The following is a 24,269-nucleotide window of genomic DNA, read 5'->3' as shown; positions in this document are numbered from 1 at the left end:
GCATGCCTGTGGCACATAAAGTATCTAATGGAATTTACCAAATTGTTAGTATTTTTGTGAGCAGCTTTTACTTCCCAACTGCACTAGATTCTTAGTTTTTTTAGAAGAAAGAGTACACTTTACAAATAACATTTTTATTGTCTGAAAAATGCAGCTAAAAGCAGCGGCATGCAGTCTACAAGAAGCTATCAACTCTGTTCACTTTACCTCTCTCTGAGAATAAAAAGTTTCTGTTTGAATTAGCACCAGAGAGATATTTTATGGAACAAGAAAACAGAGTTCAACTTTTCACAGAGTTGATTTTGTTCTGCATAAAGCATTTACTGCTGCTGTCAGCAAGAGTAAAATTTACAGTTGCCAGAAAGAGTAAAAACTCAAATATGCTCTTGGATGTAAAGGAGACGCTCAAATGTGCTCTGCATATAAAGGAGACACTAAAAGCCTGTTTCATTCCATTTCAAAATGCACAGTTGATCTGAAAGGGATGTCAGCATCTCTTATTCTGCCTTTATTCAGAAAAAAACAAATGTGCATCTGATTTGGAAAACAAGGGGCCAGTGGATGTGTTTAAACAAGCAGTCACCATGTGTGCTGTGTTAACGCAGCTGCCTGGTGGCCTGAGGTGCTTGGGCTGAGCTCCAGCACTCCCATGCCTTCTAGGCAGTATCCACACCTCTGGTGGGGCAAAGCAAGCCAGAGTTTTACTGCTGCACATTTTGGTGGTGAAAAAGTTGTTTATGCAGGGAAACTGAACGGCTCAGGAACCAGTTAGATACAATGCAGAGATTTCACCTTTCACTGCTGTGGGTGCTCTGAAGTCTTGCTGACTTCAGCAGTTATAAAGAGTTTTGCCTTCGTTTCCAGCAACCAAAAGATTTATTGAATCACTGAGTCACAGAGTGGTTGGAGTTGGACAGGACCTTTAAAGGCATCTAATCTGACCCCCCTGTCACCTCCCACAGGGACCAGGTTGATCAAAGCCCTGTGTAACCTCACTTTGAGTACTTCCAGTGATGGAGCATGCACAGCTTCTTGGGGCCACCTGTTTCAGCGTGCATCACCCTCACTGTAAAAAAATACCTTCCTTATATCCATTTTTCAATTTTATCCATTTTTCAATTTTAAACCATTGTCTTTTGTCTTATCACTCCAGGTGATGGTAAAAAGTCTTTCTCCATCTTTCTTATAAGCCCCTTTTAAGTATTGAAAGGCTGCAGTAAGGTATCCCCAGGGCCCCCTATTCTCCCGGATAAACAACACAAACTCTCAGCCTTTCCTCATAGAAGAGGTGTTCCAGCCCTCAGATGATTTTTGTGGCCTTCCTCTGAACCCATTTGAACAGGTCCATGTCTGTCTTATGCTGGGCCTCCAGATCTGAGTACAGTGCTTCAGATGGGGGCATTGTTTGGTTTGGTTTTCAACTGTGCTGACATCTCAGTAAAGCTCACATCACTGCAAGAATTGAGATATGCTTCCAGCCTGACTGGTGGTCCCTCCCTGCTGTAGGAGAGGGGAAGGAGAAGTGATCCATGAGCAGAGTGCACTCACTATTCACAGCCTGGCTAATGCTTGCTGTCCATGGGAAGGCAAAGGAATCCAGGAAGTGGGGTTTCCTATACAGTTACCCTGTAAAATAGTCAGTCTGATAACAGCACTCCACTAATAATTAAAATTTAGCTGCATTTAGGAACTCCCAGCATGTCTGAGTGGTAGAAAAATAGCAACATTTACTAGATAAACACTGAGAGTGTCTCATCCAGTTTATCTTATTATATGGTGTGTAACAGCTGAGTGACTGGTTAGAAAATGGAGAGAGCAATGTGAGCAGACGGAAATTTAAACCCAAGCTCCTTTAAAACATTCTTAGTCTTGTGCCTATGTTACTGAAAACCCTACCTATTTGGTACAGTATATATTTTCATATTTTTCTGTGTGGAATAGAAGGTATCATGCAAAACCCTCAGGCCTGAAGGTAGTAGGATACATATTAAATTTTTAGCACCCTATTATTGTCCTCTGATATCTGTAGGCCTAGTTATATTTTTGTGTTTCAGCTTGTTCTTACATGTCTGGCAGAAAATGTTGATAAGCAATTGTTTGAAAATGTCCTCAACTATAGCATTTCATTTTCTTACATCTTCATGAAGTGTTTTATCTGTAGTATCTGTTTTCATACATCATCAGTAACTGTTGCTAAGCCTTTTTACTCTCCATTCACTATGATGTCCTATCGTACTTTGATTGTTAGTTCAGAAACTGTCTTCTCAGAGGAAATTCATTTCAGCCTTCCCTTGCTGTTATCTAGGCTTCCTTACATCTGTCTGCTTCGGGTCGAGTCTGTTTGGAAAATAACAATTTTATGTGTGCTCTTGGCAAGCAGAATCAAACTCTGTCACTCCCTGTTGCACTTAACACACTTTCTGCCTGTCAGACCTCCATGGACCTCTTCAGTTTCTTTTCTTGTATCTTAGGAGTACAGGGACTTTTGTTATTATAGCCTGACACTTTGCTGACATTAAAAAGTTTGGTCACTGCAGCATCACAAAATAATCCATTGATCTTGGAGTTTGTGGAGCAGCATGCTACTGACTAAATTCCAATATTCATTTATTGTACTCATGACTTATTTTTGCAGGATATTTTTAATATTTGACACCATCATTAGTTAATTAGCCCATCAGTTTGGTACTAATAAGCAGGTCATTATTGATTTACTAATTAACAGTTTTGAATACAGTAACACTTTCTTTAGCATGCATTGAAAAAAAGGCTGTGAAGTACATGACTTGCATGGCTACACATCTCATGTACATTTACACAAATTGAGCTGTGCTGACTGAATAGTTGTCATGACACATGTCCTCATATCTTTGAAAAACAGTTCTCTGAAGAACCTCACAGGTTCACTGGGCTTTTTTTTCAACATATACATGCCACTTTCTAAAAAGTAGATTTCAGGTGTTTCAAGAAAGGTACCTGTTCTGTCTCAGAACAACATGTATGTCAGTGTATACAGCACAATGCAATGCCACATAGCAGAGCAGGTCCCAAAAGCAGTCTGGTTGGGGCAACACTTGTTACAGGCTGGAGAATTATGAAATTGAGGGCAGCCCTGCAGATTTTCTTAGGGGCTTAGGGGTACTGGTGGGCAAGAAGCTAGACATGAGCCAACAATGCACTTTTGGCAGCCCAGAAGGCAAATCACATCCTAGGTTGCATCAAAAGAAGTGTGGCCAGCAGATTGAGAGAGGTGATTCTGCTCTGGTGAAACCTCACCTGGAGTACTGTGTCCAGCTCTGGAGCCCCCAACATGTGAGAAACACAGACATGCTGGAGCAGGTCCAGGGGAGGGCCACCAAAATGATTAGAGGGCAGAAGCCCTCTCTCCTGTGAAGACAGGCTGAAAGAACCGGGTCTGTTCAGCCTGGAGAAGAAAAGGCTCTTGGGAGATCTTATAACTACATTTTAATATCTGAAGGGGAGCTACAGAAAGGCTGGGTCCCCTAGGACCAGGCACTAGGAGGGCTTGGAGTGATAGGACGAGGGCCAGTGGTTTTAAACTGGAGCAGAGTAGATTTAGGTTGGACATAAGGAGGAAGTTCATTACAATGAGAGTGATAAAATACTGGAACAGGTTGCCCAGGGATGTGGTTGAGGCCCTGTCACTGAAGACATTCAAGATCATACTCAATATGGCCCTGAGCAACCTGATCTAGTTGGAGATGTCCCTGCTAACTGGAGGGGGGTTGAACAAGCTGACCTTTGAGGGTGCCTTCCAACCCAATAAAGCCTGTGAATCTGCACCTCAGCTGCACTTGGTAGCTAATTAGCATGGGTGCCCCTTTCCTAGAGCAAAGCTAGGTACTTCATGCTAGCTTAAGTTTCCTTTACCTGCAGCTCCACTGCATAGTGTAGAATTTTCGGAGGGACAGGACACCATCAGCTCCATCTGAACACACAAAAGAAACAGAATTTCATTACTTTGAAAAAAATCTCAACTGAGCAGTAGCGTATGAAAATACAGCATACTGACATGCCTGCATTGGAAAAGATAAAAGAAAATATAAATGAAGAGCAAAAAACATGTATCCTTCCTTCACTATTTTGCTCTTTACAGTTTAGTTACATTAAGATTTCTGCTTTTCCTATTACCTGGTTTTATGACTTCATTTTAAAGATGTTATTATTACTTTCCTCTCCTGAAGTGGTGGTAATCCATAGACAGGAGATACCATGGGACCAGTATCTGTGACTGACTCATTAAATTTGAGTATATATTTGCTCTGCTTTTGAATGTTAATTCTTTCTTTTTTTCTTTTTTCTTTTTTTTTTTTTTTTTTTTAAAGTAACTTTAATCCACTAGAATGAACTACTTTAGGTCAGCTTTCTTCAGGCCATTAAAGTTGGTCATCTCTTTTAAAGTTTTGAGTACGAAAATTACATGATACCAGTCCTGTTCAGGGTTAGCTCTTGAAGCCAGTGTCTAACTTCAGCCATATCTACCAAGACACATACTTGTGCTGTCCTAAATTAAGGTTTCATTTTGCAAATATCAAACTGGATACCAATTTATAATAAGTCAGGTTAAAAAACCCCAAATTTTAAAAATGCACATTCATTTCAGTTTCAGGGAAAATGTATTAACTGTTAAAAAATTATTATAAACACTTTGCATTTGTAGAGAATACGTATAATTTTTTTTTTACAGGATCAAAGCAACACGGAGCAAGCTATGAATGAAATTCCTCTTAGCTTTGATAGTGCTCTCTTACATGAAGTTCTATCAAATACACTCTGGTTTTCCTGTTGTACAAGGACATATTAAGTGTTTCTTTAAGGGTTAGATGAATACTGCTCTTTTGTACCAAGTTCTATCGAACGAATTTTGGGTTTCCTGTTGAGAAAGGGCGTGTTAAGTGGGTCTTTAAACTTGACATGGTCAAAAAATATCAAATATGCACAACTCAATACCCCCCTACATTTGTTTTTAGGTTCAATGGTAAATGGATGGGGTTCTGCGTCTGATGAGGACCGTAACTTTTCTAGTCATAGATCTAGTGTAGGTAGCTCCTCAGATGACTCGATCTTTACCAGCGGCAGTTTTGCACAAGCACTGGTTGCAGCAGCAGATAAAGCTGGTTTTAGGCTGGATGGAACCAGCCTGACAAGAACAGGTTTGTAGATTCAAAGTTGATGCTTTCTGCATGAAGGGTTTCTCTGCCTATTCTCCTCTTCTCAGTGATTTTGCGTCTCATTCTCGTCTAACATGCATGGAACAAGGTGGATGGAGATATTTTTATTGTATATTTTAAATGAAACTTTGCATTATGTTTCATTTTTAGTGATTTGAAGTAGTGAATAGCACAAGCTTCTAATCTGCACCTTCAGTCTGCTGCAGTTTCCCTTTGTGCTGACCCTGCTATAGATTTACTGACGTGCTTCATTTAATATTTCAGTGAAGAGATCACTAATTCTGACATGCAGTCTTTGATTTCATTTTTTTCAAACTCTCACAATCATTTGCATTTACAGTGATGAACATCATGATTTAACTAAACTATTATCCCTGCTCTTCTGCTGCATCTCTTCTTGCAAAAATGTATTTTACTGTGAAGTTTTTCTAAGCATGGGGTGAACTGATGTGATTTTATTGTTAACAATACAAACTGTTAAAAAGCCTTATTAATAACTAATTTAAAAATACATAATTTGATAAATTAATATATTTTGATAAAGTAAAATTTTATTTATGCCAACTGCATCTGCTAAGTTAAATGTAACAAATGCAAAGTGACTATCTATTTTGAAAACAGCCAATCTTCTAAAATGAATTAATGAAAAGTAAATTTGGTTCATATTTTTAAAGCACTATATGTTTTCTTTATAGAAAAGAACAAGTAAAAATTATTTTAAAATATTATGGGGGGAAAAAAAGTACTTACATTTTCTTAGTCTTGTCAAAATAGCAAAAATAACTAATTATTTAGATAATTAAGCTAGATTAGATAGCATGATCTTGTTATGCTTTCTCAGCCAGTTCCAGCCCACAGTTTCCATAATGTTCCTATCTTTTAAAACTTTTTAGATTTAAATGATTATTAGTCTGCTGTGAAGTCTATCCTTAAGTAAAATGTGTGCACTTGTAACAAATGTCTCTACATCCTAGGGCAGAAAACTGCAGGCTTTCTGCATGCAATGACTTCATGTCAAACACTGCCTTTTAGGAATGTTAGGAACAAAGCTAAAAATCAATGGCAAAGTCCTGTGTTGCCAACAAACTATAGGGTGAACAGGTACATCTTTTCTCAAATGACTGGGACTTTTGCCATTGACTTTGGTAGGACATCATCATCTGTAAAAGATAGTTCTTTCGTTGTTAAATGTAGTTAAAGCCCTCATTTGCTTCTCATGCTAGTGGAAATTGACTGTAACTATCTCATAATTTGAAAAAAACAAAGCAGTACAAACCAAAAAGTAATGTAGGCTTTCATCAACCTACTGTGGCCACATTTAGCCAAAATATAATTTAAAATTTACTGTTTTGCTTGAAGAATCTCCTAAACAGTCTTGAGGGAAAGCAGCAACTCCTTCCCAATGTTGTGGGATAGGGTTTTTTGGTTTGGTTTGTTGTTGGTTTTTTGTTTGTTGTTTGATTTTGGTTTTGTTTTTTGCTGTTGTTCTTCGTCTCACTCAAAGCTAAGGCAAAGATTCATCCAAAGTTAATGTTGCTTGTATCAGGACATTAAGAAGTACAGTTTCCGCAACAAACATACACATAACAAAAGTAAATGGGCATACAAACATACAGACCCTTTCAAATAAGTATAATTTCTTATTGTAGCTATGTAAATGGAAACTACAAGGAAAGGATGAAAGCCCTTTTGTCAGTTATATTTTCCTAGCTTAATTAGATCACAATTGCACTGAGTACTTGCATGTAATTCCTAGGACAGACTATTAGAGTTTAGGATACAACAAAGTATCCAGAGGTTGTTGTAACAATTTTAACATTATTAGCTTCTTGCTCACTTAATGTTACAGCAGGCAAAATGGAGAAAAAAAAGAGGGAGAAAAAAAAAACAAAACCAACAACCCAACCAACCAAACGAACAAAAAAAAACCCCACAAGCAAATAGCCCTCCCATCTTTTCCTTACAAAAGCCTCTGCAAATGGAAATAACTTCCCAATGCTAACTGCAGTTTCATTACAATAAGATACCTCCTAGAGAGTAGCATGGATCAATCAGACAGGTCTGTTAATGGTCCTGCTGCACTGCAGCAAACTCCCCATTGTGTCTTGTGGTGGAGAAGGAGCAGTGTTACTTTTGTTCATTGCTCTGGATGGAGTCCTGACTCTATTCCTTTGCAGTCTGGGCAGGTATTTTCACCCATTCAGAACAGTTGTAAATATTCCCACTGATATGAAAGGCTAAGTTGAACTTGATAGCCTCACATGATTGTGTTTGATTGAGAATCATGAGGCACTAGTGAATCCAGGTGCTAAATGTCTCATCTGCCAGATACTTTGATTCCAGTTTCCACTGCATGATTTGCCATGAAATTTTCCTTTTTAACATGTTTGGGAAATTAAATTAAGATTTAATGGACTCATCCTTGTCTCTAAATCTACTCCAGGGAGTCTGACACTATTCAGCAATTCTTACTGGAAAGGCTGCATACAAATACAAGATGCTATAATCAGTTATTAGGTGAATTGAATAATATGTTTTGGGAGCCTGCACGTCATTTGTATTTGTCCCATGTCTGAATCAGGTCAACACTATTTATTTATAGAAGAGAGAATGTTTGGTGTCTATTTCTTTTTCAAACCAACATTCTGAATGAATAATCATATTTCTTTAGTCAAGGGAGTAAGCGTGAAGAATCGTTGTCCAGCACTCACTACTTGCACTTGCATGTTATGAGTTTATTTTTGCAAAACATCTGTGCAATGTGCTGTGATCTAGGATAAAATTTCAGCCTCCTGTCTGATTTTCTTTGCATTAGTGGCCTGGGGTTTTTTTTTGTAATTTTTAAATGGGATTTTAATATTTTGTCTGTGTTCATCTGCTATTTTATCCTTATCTCTGGAACAAGGGCTTGATCACTTGTCTTTGTCTGGCTACAGCTGTGCCAGGTTAATGTTTCCAGCCTTGCTCCAAATGCATATCACTGCTTTCTCCCAGCTCCAGATTTAGCTGCTTGGGTGGGCATGCTGTAACTCATTTTTAGCTAAAGTAAGACAGGTTAGAAAAGGCATACTTTTCATACCATTTAAGTTCAGTTTGGCTTATTTTGGTAGAGATTTAGAGGATGTCCATGAGGGATTCAAATGTGGTAACCTCCAATATTTGGCAGCCACATTCAGCTGGGAAGCAAGCCTGCCTAAGAGCAGTGTCCTCGTCAGGGTGCACATTAGTCAGAAGATCAAAAATCAAGCCTGATACAAGTCAGAAAATCTCTGAAGTCAAATACTGAGATGTTATTCTAACATATATATATCAATGTGAAACTTCATCTTAGATTATAGCTCCTTTTTTTATTTTTTTCATTTTTCCCTCTTCACACTGAGAATACTTCAAACAGTGGGTAGCATGTTATTTTGAATTAGGCATATCTTGGTCAGGTTGTGTGTGATGGCATGTTGGAAGTAAGCATATCAGTTGCAAGGTTTTACTAGCAAACATAACTCACAGCAGGGTCGACCCTGCTCTAAGTTAACTAGAAGATATAAAAGCTCCTTACTAGCTTCAGGTCAGAAAAATAACAAACAGCCATTTTGCTACTTTCCATCAAATCTTACACTGTTTGGGCCTACAGTAGCACTGAAGGAGCAGATATTCTGACTGGCTTATACATTTTCCACTGCATATAGGATTAAAATATGTAAGAACTTTCTGTACCTGTTCTAAATGAATTAAAATAGTAACATCCCCAAGATATTTGGCAAGAATGGCAGAACAGATAGCTACAGATGTAGCTGGATTAACTGAATAAAAATATCAAAACAAGAGGAAGTGAATGTAGTAAGTGAACTGTGGTCCTGTGGTTCCTGCATGATACTTTTAATGATCTGCTCCACGGAACAGCATCAAAGATTTTTTTAAAAAGAGAAAACACATAGCTTGATTAGTTTCTTTCTCTGTATATAAAAATCTGAGGAATAAATTCAGTCAAAGTACATCAGGGTGTTTTTTTTTAACACTTAATGAAAGCCATCAGGAAAATTATAGCATTTAAATATACTCCAATTTTTATTTTTTTGAGAAAAAAGTGCCCTTAAGTATACAAACCTACACTGCTACATAGCTTGCAAAATCAGTGATGTTTATCTCACTGGAGTTATTCCAGATATACAGTGCATATGGGAGCCTGTAAAATGAGAATCTGGCTCAGCAAACATGAAGGTGGAAGGCAGGAGGAGATAAATCTAGTATGATTGCAGAACTGTTTTCCTTCCCAGCTCAAGGCTGAGGAGTTGTTATGATACATCTGTTCAGCACACAGAGCAGGTAGGAGTTATATGGCATACAGTAGTTTTATCACAACAGATGGAATGATTTTAATTATAAAAGCTGAAGACAAAAGAATGCCAAGTTTTTCACTTCACTTGTTCTTACTGCAGTTGTTGTCAGTGGATACCTCAAAGGGATACTTGTTTGCCTTTGAGAATTAGACCAGATTTAATGTTTCAGAACAGACATTGATAGAACAGCCCGTTTCAAAGCAATAACATTTTTTCATCTGGTTTCTCTTATTTTTTAGGCAAAGTATATCCTTCCTCTCAGAGACCTCGGCCAAGCAGTCCTTTCTCTACTGACAGCAACACCAGTGCAGCTGTCAATCAGAGTCAGAGGCCGAGGCCAACTAAAAAACACAAGGGAGGACGGTTGGACCAACCCGCCTTGCCTTATCGTAGGGAGGGAATAACAGACGGTAAGTATTGTGGTGAAGTCCCTGATGATAACCTGCCACAAGCAGGTGTGCAGAGTGGAAGAACATAGAGCAATCTTTTAAGGAATGCAATGCAGTAAATTATTTGTTTGGTGAAATGAGGTCTCTGGGTTGCCACGTGAGCGATATTGCAACAATAGCAGTGTGGAACTTTGTTAAGTGAGTCCTCAAGGAGCCTTTCTTCATTGCTGCTTTTCTGCTCTGAACACATTAGCATCTCTTAGGTTTTCTTAGATCTCAGCATAAATATTACCCAAAAATGGCTGTGTTGCACATGAGTTGACACTGAAAATGTCCTTTGGGTAATTTTACATTGTAAGAAAGTAGCCACCACCAGCAGTAGCAGCATGCCATGAAATCCTAAAGAGAAGTGTAGGGCTGGTCCCACAACACCGATCTTTGCTGGTTTTGACAGCCATCCAGAAGCTACAACACTATGTGCAATGCTTTTCTCATCATTCTTCCTTACATCTTGTCCATGCTGTATTGCTGACATCCACTTGACATTGTTTCCCTCGTTTCTCTCTTTGACATCACTTCTCTCTGGCCACTGCTTCCCATGTAGAAATTTCAGGCATGTCTGTTCTGCGTTTCTAATGACTAAGATCAGTTCAATCTTCCATTATCTTTGCCTACCACCTCCTGATTTGGGCAAAAGATGCAAAATGATGCCTGCTACTCTTTAAGAAATACTGGGTAGAAAGGAGTCCAGCTGGCTGCCTCTGCCTCATTTCTTCTGATGTCCAGCCTTGCCCCTGCAGGTATTGAAATAATCAGAGGGGAGAAGCAGACAAACAGAAAATCACTTAGGATATATGCAGATGGAGACTTGATGACCTTCCTCATCCTGACCTCTCTTGGAGTATTCAAATTGGGGAGATTTTGAGAGCTAGACTGTTCTACCTGCGTCAGTGGCTCTCGTAACACTAACTGGACCACAGAAGTAGGTGTGATGCCAGTGAGATTATCCCCTCATTTCAATTATGGTTTGATAAATTTTCCAATGTGAGGGGAAAGTGTGAAAAAAAAATTAGATTTCAGTATAAACATTATCCTTATTCTAATAAAAATTATATAAGAATTGTAGACTCATAGAATATCTCAAGTTGGAAGGGACCCATAAGGATTGTCATGTTCAACTCCAATTTCTTTTTTAGACAGGTAATGTAAGAAAGAGGTTTGATCGAGACAATATTTAGTTTGGTTTATTTGTAATGTGATGTTTATTACTCTAGGTGCATGTATAAAAATCTATTAACAGCTTGTAAGGTAGACTGTGGCCTCTAAAACCACCAGACCTCTCATCTCAGTCATGTTATCAGGTGTACTGATACAATTTTGCAGTATACTTTAACATATTCTGTGTTTGTCAGACCATGTAGGTGGAGAAACAGATTCCTGAAGTGAATGTCTTCACCAAAGGAATTATTGATACATCACATGCTCTATGGTTCATCCTCATTACTACATGATTTGGGTAAACAGCTCAAAGTAGCTTAGGCTCCAATCGTAGAGATCTGAATTGGTTTAAACATTAATGCCCTGCTTTTCTGGATATATATTCCAGAGGCCTCCCTACTACATATATCCATTAAATAGGTGTGCATTGGAGAATTGTAACTGTGAACTGTGGGAGTGGTGGTGCTGGCAATACTCTTTCTGTGTGTATGTTAACTCTTCTGCATGGCATATCCTGTCACCCTGAACTATGGGCCTCTTGGACCACAAGCCCTCTGTACATCTGAGTTTGTAGTGCACTCAGTATGGTGGGATCTTAATCCTTTGCCTTCTGAGTACTGTTGCTGCGAAATGTTTAACAATAATGCTGGTAACAGAAAACTAATGTGGTTCCACTTCAGGCATTGAGACTGATGGAAGTGTGATTCCTCAAGACGTCACTCCATCACAAAATCTGGCATTGTTTTAAACTAGTGAAAGTGATCAGGTTTTAAGATTTAGTTTAAAAAACAACTCTCCTGTTTTCGCTGGAGGATACTTTCACATCTTGTCTTACCACAAAAACACAAACACAAATTGTATAGTTTTTTCCACTTCAATTCTTACTAAATATGAATCATTAAAGTGTGACAGCAAGCCTGAGTCACAGCTAAATTTGCAAAAGAATGTTTGTCAGTTAAGGAAGCTAAAGACTGTCACTTCGACCTGTGTATATGTAAACAAACTGAATTTAGGAATCTGGTATACAGAAATTAAGTGGTAACTGGATGCTTTGTGTGGAATATTGCAATGATCTTTACAAAGAGAGACAAGCTACAGTTAGAAACATCAAGTAGCAGAACCTGAGATAGATTCAGCAATTCTGAGTCCTAATGCAGACTAGTCTGTTCAGTTCTGGGCCATCCTGATTTCAGTGGGAAACACCATTAAACATTTTCTTCTGTTTCTGAGATGAGTTCTCCAGTCCTTACAAATACTTTCTCTTAGATTTGTCATGTGAGAACATATTTTGTCAGTCATGTTCAAATCCCCAAGGATGAGTCCTAGCATCCTGTGTTTAAATCTTGTCACATGGTGGATAGGTCATTTTAAATTTTAATTAATTGAGTAAACTCCAGCCATGTCTTTTCTCTGCCCTTTCCCATATACATCCTGAGCACTTCTTTCTTGTTAGCTGCCACCATGCAGGACAATGTAAAAGACCTAAGAAACATGAATACACAGCACATACCACACATATCCCAGACTGTAAGCATATGAGGATACAACCATATTCTTACTTTTGACAGCAATCCACCCAAACCCCCTAAAAGCCTGCTTCTTCATTTTTCATCAGTCACAGGTCATAATCCTCTAGAGATTAACTCTAGATTAAGTATTCATATTTGTCTTGATGTACACCTTAGTTTTTAACTTCTGCATCCTGAAAGACCACAGAATCAACAGCAAACCCACATCAGAAGAATACCTTTTGAAACCCTCAGATGGTAAAAGTCTTCATTCTGAGCTCACAATCTGCCACAAAAATAGAAATAGGAGGTTTTTACTTGTAGTGCTCAAGAAGTAATTTGTTTTCCTTGAAACAATGTGCTTGTGAATTGCAAAACAGTGCAAACTGTCATGTAGGTGATGGCATGGTAACTGTGTGACTGAAGTCAAAAGTTCTTCCTTAGCTGAGCATGATGTTTAAAATAAATAAAGAGAAGGCAGAAGGAAAATATGATTAGGAGTTAAAAAGTCTGTCACTGACTTGCTATCATGTATTACAAATCATCTTAGGTCACTGTAAAACTCTGATGCTAGAAAGTGGTTCAGAGACTTAGTAAATGTCCCAGGAATTACTACCCCTAGGAAAACAAATCACTGATGCAGGATGTCTTTAAACCTATAGGTTCTGTACATTGCTGCTTTTTCAGTTAACAACGAGAGACTGTGTCAAAACTTGACTGGTGTCTGAACCATTTGGCTACTTCTCTTTCTTCTAAAGGAGGATTGGAGTAATCCCATCCCAAACAGCCATCTGCCACTTATCAGGCACTCTGATGTCCTAGAGCTTCTCAATCAGAGTCCCTCCATTACTAAGTCAGTAAAATCATTACCTCCCTACCAATGCACTTATGAATTGCCTTGGAGGTTTGATAATCCTGCCATCAAAGGCTGCAAGTAGTAGTCTGTATGACAATCCTCTGGCCTAGTAAGTTATTAGCTCAATGTGAATTTTCAGGTGTTTTATCTGGCACCTGGAAGACAAACGTAATCTAGATGGAAGTACAATGACAATCAGTGATACCACTCTGGATATCCTAACTGAAAATCCTGCTGAAGTCCCTAAATTTCTAGGTTCAAAACTTCCCTAAAGTGATTGAGGTGATAGACTGAATTGGCTTGCCTCTATGTGGTAATAAGTCTGTTAGGGACTGAGACTACTAAACATCTGATCTCTATTTCACCTTTTTTAGCAGTTATTAACTATCATGTACGTACATACTTGCAAGTGTGTGGAGGCAGATGCACAGTCACATAAGGATATGTTTGGCTGGGAAGTGAGAGGAAAGGGAAGGCAAGACTGTTCTCTGTTGCACTGGAGGAAAAAAAACTTGTAACTCCAGATACACAGGGTCTTTATATGTGCCCAGGCTAGGTAACAGAGCATGTGTAGTAATTTACCTAACACAGAAGATTCGCACTACAGGATTTAAGTTGTAGTGCAAATAAAAAGCTATGTTGCCATATAAAGCTGTCCTACAGCTTCTTTTATTAGAAAGGAAAGGTAGGTGTTACTGTGACAATCAACCCAAGCAAGAAGGTGAAAAAGCAAATGGTTTAGTCAGATGATGGTTGGCTAGAATTTAGTAACATAGATCTCAGACCTGTCTAACACAGTTCAGTAAGTCTGTACGCAGGCTGGAACCATCTTACATTAATTCCATAGTACATGTAATTCTTCTAGAATTGTGTGATGCTCCCTTAAAAGATTTTTTTTTTCCATTTCAACTCATCCACACATCTAAAACACCTAAAGAACTTTACAAACATAGTTTTTCATTTCACTTCTACATAGGGCAATCGTTGTGCCCATTTTGCAGGTGGGTAAAAGCAAGAATCAGGTTAACAGTAGATTAGCAGCATAAATCTACAGTAATTCCAGGAGTTGCATCTAGCACTAGAATACGCAGCATGGGTTAAGTGCAAACCTTGCTATCTTCTTAGTATCTAATTAGTAGCAGCTCTTAGTCAGCAATTTCTGAGTAAAGGTACTGTATAGTAAGAAGTTTAACACCACAGTAATTTTAACTTTTTTTTTTTTTTTTTGCTGTGATACTTTTTTTTTTCCATAGAATGGGAAATATTTTATCTAGGAAAATTGTACTGTCAGCTGTCATGTTATGACTGTTTTTTTTTTATTTAGTGCCTCTCTATAAAGTGCTTATAAATCAGAACTTCAGTAATCTCTATTTCAGATTGCACAAGCAGATGCCATTGTTGTGGTTCTGTACATTAACTGGTTATGATTGTAATAAAATCAATTATAAGATGCCATTTTGGAATCCAACACTGTAAAGCAATTTTAACGTTGGCAAGCTCCCATACCCTCCTGCTTCCACCTACAGTAACTCAAGTATAGTCATTGTCATGAAAGGTCATATCTATATTCATAACTAAAAATTTCTCCAATAAATTAGTGCTGAACATAAAGCATACACAAAGTCCACTGACAGATTATTATAAGGCTGTTCTATCCAGAAGATAACTTAATCTGGGATACAGCGCTTCAGCTGTGAACAAAGCTACAAGAGTAACATTAGATACAACTTCTGTGCCTTGTAGATACAAATAACCCATACGTCCTCGTTTATCTGTAAGAGACAATGCTGACTGGAATGACATCTCAGCAACTTTAGAAGCATTTCTGCCCCATTTAGGAGCTATAAGTATCACCTTTAACAGCAAGGACATGAAAAAGTGTCTGTGTAGCATTATGTAAAGCTGGACTTTGAAATAAATTCCCTCCAATGGCTTCCTCACCGATTTATAAAATGAGTTTCAGTCTAGAGTTATGAACATCAGATTTTCTTGAAGGCAGAGCAGAGGTTTGCTATTGAGCCAAGTTCAATTCCTTGCTAAACCTTTACAATACTGTAAGATACAAAAGCCTAGAAAGCAGGACAGACCCATATATAGTGTAAACTAAGGTAGATTTAGTGAAATTGTTGGAACTGCACAGGTATATTTGGGCTATACATTGTCCCAAACCAAAATTATCAACAAGTGTTGTACATATGAAATGGCTGTTTGATACGGAGGTTTTTCATTACAATACTAAAGGCATTTCCCTTTCCTGTATTTTTTTTTGTTTGTTTGTTTTTTGGTTGATTGGTTGGTTTTGTTTTAAAATCATCTGAGGCTCTCTGGGCTATTACAATTCTATCATATAGTTTACATGAAAATATTACATTTAGAATTGTAATTATTCAGATTCTATAACTACCCTGGGTGAAGCACTCATAAACAAAATGTACTTTTGCCTCTATAAGTTTGATTAGAGATTTGATCTTCAATTCTACAAGCATCTTATACCTCAAGTGATAAACTTGAAAACGACAGGAGTTAGAGACCAGGCAAACATCTTTCAGTGTTCAGCTCGAATTGTATTTTAATTGGTTTATTTCCAAGACTGCTAAACTTAAGATTAGCCATCCATTTGTCTGGGAAGTGTCTAGCTCTTGGCTGGACTTTCAAATTGTACTTCAACAAAATGCTCACCTGTTTGGCAGTTCCATTTCAACATGCATTTTTCACAGATGTCAAGGCTTTTTCAGTGACAGTAGGTTTTGTGAATAACTTTCCCCCAAATTTTTGTGGAATTTTATTCCTTTTGGTAAAGTTACATGGTTAGGGTTTGAGGTTAAAACTCAAGATGGAAGTGAAGCCCAAAAAGTTGTCTTCTGGCACAGGACGGTTTTTCACAGCCTTTCTTAATTGCTTGCTGTTACTGAAAGAGCCAGCTGGAGTATACCAAACAGAAAATAAGTCCCATGCTTAGAAATCTAAGTCATGGCTCAAAGCCTATTGATTTTTACAGAAGTTAAAAAGAGCTAGCAACAGAGTAACCTGAATAAAAAACTAGCAGAAGTCAAAAACACATTGCTGATTAACATGAAATTTCCTCCTTTTCAAATCAGCAAATGAAGTGATTCATGCCGTTTCCAAGGGATTTTTCTTTTCAGCATCAAATAGACCTTCTGTTTCAATTAAAAAAAAATTAGTTTATCTAAATCTTATTCACATTTTTTAGATCTTCCACCACCACCCGACCCGCCCCCTGGTCAGGGTTTAAGGCAGCAAATAGTCCCCGGCCAGCGCGGAGGCTCGGCAGAAAGGAAAGGAAGCTCTCTTGAGAGGCAGCATGCACCGAACGTAGATGAAAAAAAGAGCTCCCTGGACCGGCAAGCTAGGACATCACTAGAGTGGCAACGGCAAACCCAAGAGTGGATAAGCTCTACAGACCGCCAAGAGGATTTCAGGAAAGCCCAACACAAACAAGCCTTCGGATCAGGTGTGTGTGTGCTGCACCAGCCGAGGCAATGCAGACGGCTTCTTGAGACTTCTCGGCTGAGGGTTTCTGTGTCTGACAGGAATCTAGTATCATCTGACACCCCTCTGTGCCAGTGCTGGTGAGGCTTAGCTTGGAAAATAAGAAAAGACAAAGTGAAGAGAGCTTGTGATCCAAGAGTTTCCCTCCTGCAATGAGATCTCATTAGCGCCTGAATCATTGCATTCTTTGCAGCGCTTTGGCAATTAATAATGTTGTCAAGAATAGTGGTGCTAAAAACAGGAACAGTTGCAGACAGGCAGGGAGGGAGAAACATATTTTTACGGTATTTTCTGTTAGATGTGTTTATTTACACATACAGGATCATATTTTCTAGTTGTTTGAACCTGCTCCTAAATTGGCAGTGGTTCTTTTTGTCTGCAAGAAGACTGATCCCTCTGAGATACTGACATTCTGTCCAGCTGTAATTAAAACCCTGTCTTCTCCTTATTCAAAATTATGACAATGTTACAATCATCTCTTAGGCCCAGAAAGGTGACAGTGCAGGTTTTCACCTTTATGCAGGACCTGCTCATTGCTGAGTGCTGACTTTATCTCCTAATGGATTTCGAGTCTGTAAAAGTGTGTGCAGGACAAGATGCTAAGCAAGAGCTGTAGTTCTACGATAGTCACAGATCCTTTCTCTCAGCCTGATCTCAAGTAAAAGCTGCTTTTTCAGGTCCCCTCACTAGGGTATTTTATTTAACCCTCTAATCACATGCTATCCCAGCGATAGAGTGATACAAGAGGACAATTAGGAAGATGTAAAGAAAAAAAATTATACAGCACATACAGCTTTCTGTAGGGCTACACTGTTTCTTCAAGTATGCATGTATGTAGCTCCCACAGTAATGCAAGTGGTGCTCGTATTACTCATCTTTTTCTTGACTGTATTCTACTGTTGGTGCTTGTTGTTAATCTAGCATACTAGTATCGATCACAATGTGATAAAAAATAGTGGTATGAAGCCCCCCCCTGTCTTGGGGGCAGGATTTATTGACTAGAGTCCTCCTAGGAAATATTGCGACCCATATTTAAATTGCAAGTATTTTAAATACAGTCCGTGTTTTAAGTTGTAGCAGTGATAGAACTATTAAAATGCCACAATCTTTCAGCTGCATAAACAAGTGAGTGGTGTCCCCATTATGAAATGATGATGTGAAGTTGCAATTTAAAATTGGAGGGTGAAATTCTTGCTACTTAGTGAAATGGCAGTTTTAATTACAATGTACAATACATGCAAACTCACAGAAAACAGATCAAATACACAAATATACTTTATACATTTCTTTTTTTTTTTTTTTTTTTTTTTTTGTAAATTATTAAGGACGCTTCTCTGGCCTGGTTAGCAAGAACTCCCCTCTCTTTTCTTTGCTTCATATGTGTACAAATAGAAATTGTCAGTTATTCTGTTATATATACAGTAATAGAATTCCCATCCTGCAGGACTTGTATCTATCTGTCCATAAATAAAACTCATTTGATCTTCACAGTTCCAGTGCCCTACACAAGCACTAAATTTTGGGCTGGAGAGAATGATTAGAGGTATCTTGTTCTTGTCAAGTTGAGGATGACTAGAGAACTAGTATATCCTTTATGCATGACAAAGTATTTCTCTAGGAGATATCACAGTTTTACTTTGATGGGAAAGGTTCATAAAGTTTGTGCACAAGGTGGGAGAGCTTCATATCTGTCTGTCTTCTCATCCTAGCTTCTTGCGCTACAGCTTTCTTCCTCTGTATTCTTTTCTCTGTTAGATTTTTAGAAAGGCTACTCATATGTGTGATGCTTGTTCATATGTCCAAATTCTGGGGCTTTAAGAATATTCTGCTTCTTCCCTTTTCTTTTACTAATGACAAAGATCTCTGGAAATCTATCCTGTCCCAGTTTTCAATATATTTTGAAAAGGTGTTATTATTAGCGTTGGCTTTCAGAAAACAGCTATTTGCAGCTTAGAGGCCTTCATTACCAAGCTGTGAGTGCAATTCTGAAAGCAAGACCTTTGGTTTGAAATTGAATAGAAAAAATTACCTATTTCTGGGAACCGTGTTTCCGCAGGTTGCTTTTTGTATAAACAAGATCAGTGAGTTCCTGCCCATGGCTTCATTGTGCAGCTGCAGTTAGAGCACATCAAATATGACATTCTCAGCTACCCCTCTAAAGAAAGTGGTGCTAGATCAAGTTACAATAGTTTTGATGATATTAAAAACCTTTTGGTTGTCTTATGTGGTATAGAAAAATTAGTTGCACATATATGTCTTGATGTCATAGGGGCTAGAATTTTATCTTCACATTAAAGTATTGCAAAGAGAAAGGCATCAGCCAATCCTCACCATATTCTCTGCAGGCCTGTGAGATGGGGCATTGTTTTGAGTGTCTAATAAATGTTAGCCCACTCTAACGACTTGAGACAACTACCTTTCATGTGCTAGAATGTTGTGGAAAACTTAGTCTTTATTTTGTGTCAGAGTTGCTTATTTTATGGATTTTATTTATTTCTGAGGGCACAACAGGTAATTTAACACACCATATGCTCCATAATGATAATGCATTTTTTATTTTTTCATGGTCTTCTTTTTTGTCAATATTTCATTGAACCCAAAGGAGGCCCTATCCTGAGTCCACAAACTAGAAAAATCAATTGTTTCTGTATGTCATCTTCAAAATCTTTTGCAATGCTAGTGGCTTTTCTTTCCATCCTTTAAAAATGTATCCAACTTCCTGCTAAACTGATTTATGCTGTTTGCTTTATTGCTGCCTTCATGCAGGCTATTCCATAAGTCAGCCAGCTTTGGAAAACAGGATTACCTCTGATTCTGTTGTTAGGGCTTGATATATAAAGAATAAGTGCATAATTTAGGAGGCTATGGCTGTTAAATGCTGGTTTCCTATGTCTTTTAAGCATATCTTTATGTTTCAGCAAGGACAGCACATGGTCATAGCACAAAACACTAATAACGGTCTTATGTCCTACAGCACAAATATTCTGGTTCCTTGGGCAGGGTAAGAGGGAGATACTTAAGCAGAGAAAGAAGTCAGCTGCCTAACTTCTTCTACAACAGATTTACCATACAAATGGGTGCTGTTCAATAGCAGATCACATGGGGTATTCCTGTGTCCTACTCACTTGTGCCAGTAGGTACAAAGAATGAAATCCTAGGTTTCTTTCACAAATTGGTTCTCATTTTGCATTTCCCTGAGTTAACTGTGCCTCTGTTGCAGCCTTTGCAAAGGCTTCAAGATTGTGAATAAAAGCATTTTCATCTCTTTTTTTCCAACCACCTCCACCTCCTTTTTCTTCTGTGTTCCAACCCTCTTGTCAAAGAAAGTCTGTTTCTCCTCATCAGGTTGTTTAATAGTGAAGACAGTAGGAACAGCAAAATAAAGAGACCCTTTTCAGCCCAGATTCACTTTAAAAAATATAAGATTCAAGCAAGAGGCATCCCACTGATTTCAGAAGGGGCAATTCCAGTGTTTAAGGTTAAGCATATATACTCACATTCTTTCTTGAATCCAACTATATTTAGCAATGTCTCTTTCTTCAGCTTCTGAGGCAGAAAAAGTGGCTCATATACAGGAAAGGGGGGAAAAAAGTGCATCTGTTTCAGTGTTAAATCAGTTCTGTTGTTTTGCTTCTTTGGTTAGGATTATTAAAACAATATCTCCTGGAAACTCTAATCAGATGTGATGTCTTGTTTTACTTCATGCTTTATGAAGACATATGGTCCTATGCTTTATGGGTATTAATCCTGCTCTCACAAGCAGTTCATTACTACAAGTCTTCACAGAGGAAGAAGCCAAGTGAGCAAAAGGTTTGCAAAAGCAAACCTTTTGCTCATAATGAAACATGAAACAAGCTGCAGGAAGATTTACACACCACAAATATTACAAGCATTAATATTATATAATATTTTCTAATGTAATTCACAACCAGTTAAAAAAATCTTCAGTGTGCTCTGTGGTGTTAGAAATTACTGAGCTGCTCAAAGGTATTTAAATTAGTTGATATTGTAGTTCTTTATCTAAATTGATTGAGGTAATGTTACCATAAGTTAAGCTAAAAAATGGCAAAAGCACATTCTTGTAGGCTCAAAGCAAAAATCTAATCATAGCTGCATTGTTTTGGAAATTACATGTGCATGTCTTTTCATTAAAGTATCTTTCATGATCTATTCATGGTCTTCATAATGAATATAGATGGTTTATAACTAATACAAACTAACTCGTGAGTTTACATGAAAGCAAGATTAAATTCATGCTAGTGTCTTTGTCTATGGGATACAACACTGAGTTGTGTGCTTTCTTAGGTAATATTACCATGCTATAAAGCAAGGCAAAAGACATATATCTGAGGGCGTATGATGTCCATATAAGAATAGCTTGTTTATTCATATTTATAGGAATTTAATTGCCTTTTTTGTTGTTGTTGTTGTTTTGCTTTTCTAGAAGAGGCACTCGTTCCATATAGTAAACCCAACTTCCCGTCCCCTGGTGGTCACAGCTCTTCAGGAACAGCTTCTTCTAAAGGATCAACTGGACCTAGAAAAGGTGAAGTCTTGCGAGGAGGTCACCAACGCAATGCCAGTGACCTTCTTGATGTAGGCTATGTGGGATCAAACAGTCAAGGACAGTTTACTGGTGAATTATGTAAGTTTATCTCTAGCTACAGTTCAAACTCTCAAATAGACAAAAAGGGAAAATTATACGTCTGTTGTAAAGGGAGGAGAAAGTTAAGAGTGATCGTGAGATTAAGTTTTACCCAGATCTTTTTGCCTTCTGACGTATTTAGCCTGTGATGATAGTCAATTAATGTCCTTCTGCTCTTTGGTTTGGACTAGTTCAAATCTGTGTAAGCCATGCTGTGTTATCTACATAGTATGTCTTTTAGCATGTGCTAGTGAAATACTGGGGAAATTTTAAAAGAAATTCTAGTAATTGAGAATTTTCTTGGCAAAGGATAGCATAGGAATGCCATTGGCAGTTGTTCTCAGAGGAGCAAATGAAAAAGGTGCTGAATTTGCTGGGTGTGGTGGGAAGCTTGTGATGCCTTCTCTTTAACTGTCTGTTGCTTGATGAGAAGTATTCTGCTCTTTCATACTCTTTTTTGACTGTGTAGCCCATTTTTTCGGTTGTATATCCTAACTAACTTCCCAGGTATGGGGAATTAATTTCCAAACTTTTTTCTATTATCACTCAATATTTGTTAAACCTTGTATGAAATCATATTAGTAGTGTGTACATGATGGTCGTATCAGTTGCCAAAAGGTTTGACTGTATTGTTTGAAGCAATATACCAACACCCCAGCTATCGCAGGCATACGGGTATGAAAATAAGTAAAAGCAATGTAGCTGTTGGCATGTTTGCCTCCTGTTTGCTGCAAGTCAAACCCACAGTACCTCCCAACAGTTACGGCCCAGTAGCTTGTAAAAGAGCCAGTGGTGATTCACAAACCCTGAAATGTGCTGTCTTGGATATGGTGTTGGTATGCACTGAATTTTAGCCTCCATTGCTTTTCATCTTAGAAGCAATTAACTCCCTTTTCCCAACCTATTGAATATGTATCCTGTGCTGCAATAATATTACCATAGGCTTTGTTTTGTGCTTGTTTTTTTTTTTTCCCCTCCTTATTACAACCTCTTTCTCTCTGTTTCTCTCTATAGAGTAGTTGAGAAGACACATTGCAAGCTGCTCTGATGGACCATCAGGTCTACACTCATGGAAGTGATGACACTAAACAGTGCAATGAACATTTTCTTTATTTATGTACTATTAAAAGAACTGTAAATGCAATGTAAAGACACACAGCCACACATATCCCACAGATGCTTTACTTGTGTTCTTCTCTTTAATACACTACACACCTTAAGCTATTCCTTGTCAGGAGTATATAAAAAAAAAAAAAGATAGGAAAAAAACACCCTCCAAGATGAAAAGGATTTCCTTCTGTATATAATTTCTTTTGTTGCATTGCTATGCAAACTCACCTTCTTTTTAGCTATGTTCATATTCATGTCTGTTTTTATTGGTCTGTTGTACTATATGTGAATTAATAGGCTGTGGTGCCATATATTAACTTTTAATTGTGTAACTTTTATGTTTAAAGTTTGCACTGCAATTTTATTTGGTGATAAGCACAAAACTCTACTCCTCATGACATGAAGAAAAAAGAAGACTGAATGTGTGAAGAAGGTTTACATACTGTAAGCTACTTTGGATAACGTTGGATGTAAAGAAGTGTGTTAGGTGGTTTTCCATTGGGGTGTAGAAAGAAGAAAGTGACAGGCAAAACTGATGTCAGTGAAGACATTAGAGACATTTAAATCTTTGAAAAGCAAGCAACATAGCGGCTCTTCCTATTTAAGAAGGGGCAAGAAGTTGGAAGTGTCAGATCAAAGAGTGAATATGAAAATTAAAGGTAGCATGAGATGGCCCAGACCTTTTCACTAGAATGATGCCCTTAGTATCTGTTTTTAGCCATCCCATGCCATTAAGTAAAGGGGAAGAAAAACAAACCTTGCTACAAACAAAAGAACTTAAGGTGTTTCACTAAAGCTGGTTTTATATTGCAGTTTTAAATGAATTGCTACCATTAATTTCTCTAGCCCAAAATATGACAGAGATTTCCCAGAGGAAATAAACAATAGAACCTCAAGGAATACCTAGTAAGTTGTTAAGGATGCAATTTATTATTAAGACATATTCAGGCTGCTTCCAAAAAATTGAAATGTCAGAGTATCTTATTTCACCTTTCCAATACATGTACAGTACAATAGAGGATAGAGCTGCACCACTGAAATTCATGACATTAATTGTTTTGATGCAGTCTAAAGAAACTTTTGTGTTCTGTTACCTGAAGTCTGAGAGCTGAAGCTGGATCTACTAAATTTGTAGTATAATCTTCAGGGTTTGGAGGGAAAGCAACGGTCAGATTATTTTTGGCTTGCATTAAGTTTATTTCTGGCAATACAATACATCCAAATAGTTGGATATAAGCAAAGAAAATCATTGACCTGTGTTTTAGTGAGCGGCTTCAAACACTAATATGATGAGGAAATAACGCATGTTTTACACTTTCGAATAAACCAGACTCTGTAAGTGGACATTAATGACAGCATTCTGTCTCTTCATTAATTTTCATGACTTTGTCCAAATCTTCTGTACCTCTCAAATCTCAATCAGTAAATTGTCAAACTTTTCTTAGAATATTGTGTGTGGATATCCCACTCATTTGATGCTCAATTTAAATGTTGCATCCTGCAGTTT

At 37.9% G+C, this 24,269-nt stretch overlaps 1 protein-coding gene across 1 annotated transcript in view; it reads left to right on the top strand.

The window, feature by feature from the left end:
* The window catches only part of ROBO2 (roundabout guidance receptor 2), a 409,048-nt gene extending 386,542 nt beyond the window's left edge, over positions 1-22,506 (top strand). Inside the window, exons 27-31 of the mRNA XM_054392730.1 lie at positions 4,992-5,174; positions 9,766-9,936; positions 16,709-16,969; positions 21,452-21,652; positions 22,292-22,506. Coding sequence (XP_054248705.1) covers positions 4,992-5,174; positions 9,766-9,936; positions 16,709-16,969; positions 21,452-21,652; positions 22,292-22,506 — 1,031 coding nt within the window. The remainder of the gene's footprint in view (positions 1-4,991; positions 5,175-9,765; positions 9,937-16,708; positions 16,970-21,451; positions 21,653-22,291) is intronic.
* The last annotated feature ends 1,763 nt before the right edge of the window (positions 22,507-24,269 follow it).

Source organism: Indicator indicator, chromosome 1 (assembly GCF_027791375.1).
Source record: "Indicator indicator isolate 239-I01 chromosome 1, UM_Iind_1.1, whole genome shotgun sequence".
In the NCBI taxonomy this organism is placed as follows: Eukaryota; Metazoa; Chordata; class Aves; order Piciformes; family Indicatoridae; genus Indicator; species Indicator indicator.
Note: the sequence above shows the minus strand (reverse complement) of the source record. Positions and strands in the feature narration are given on the sequence as shown.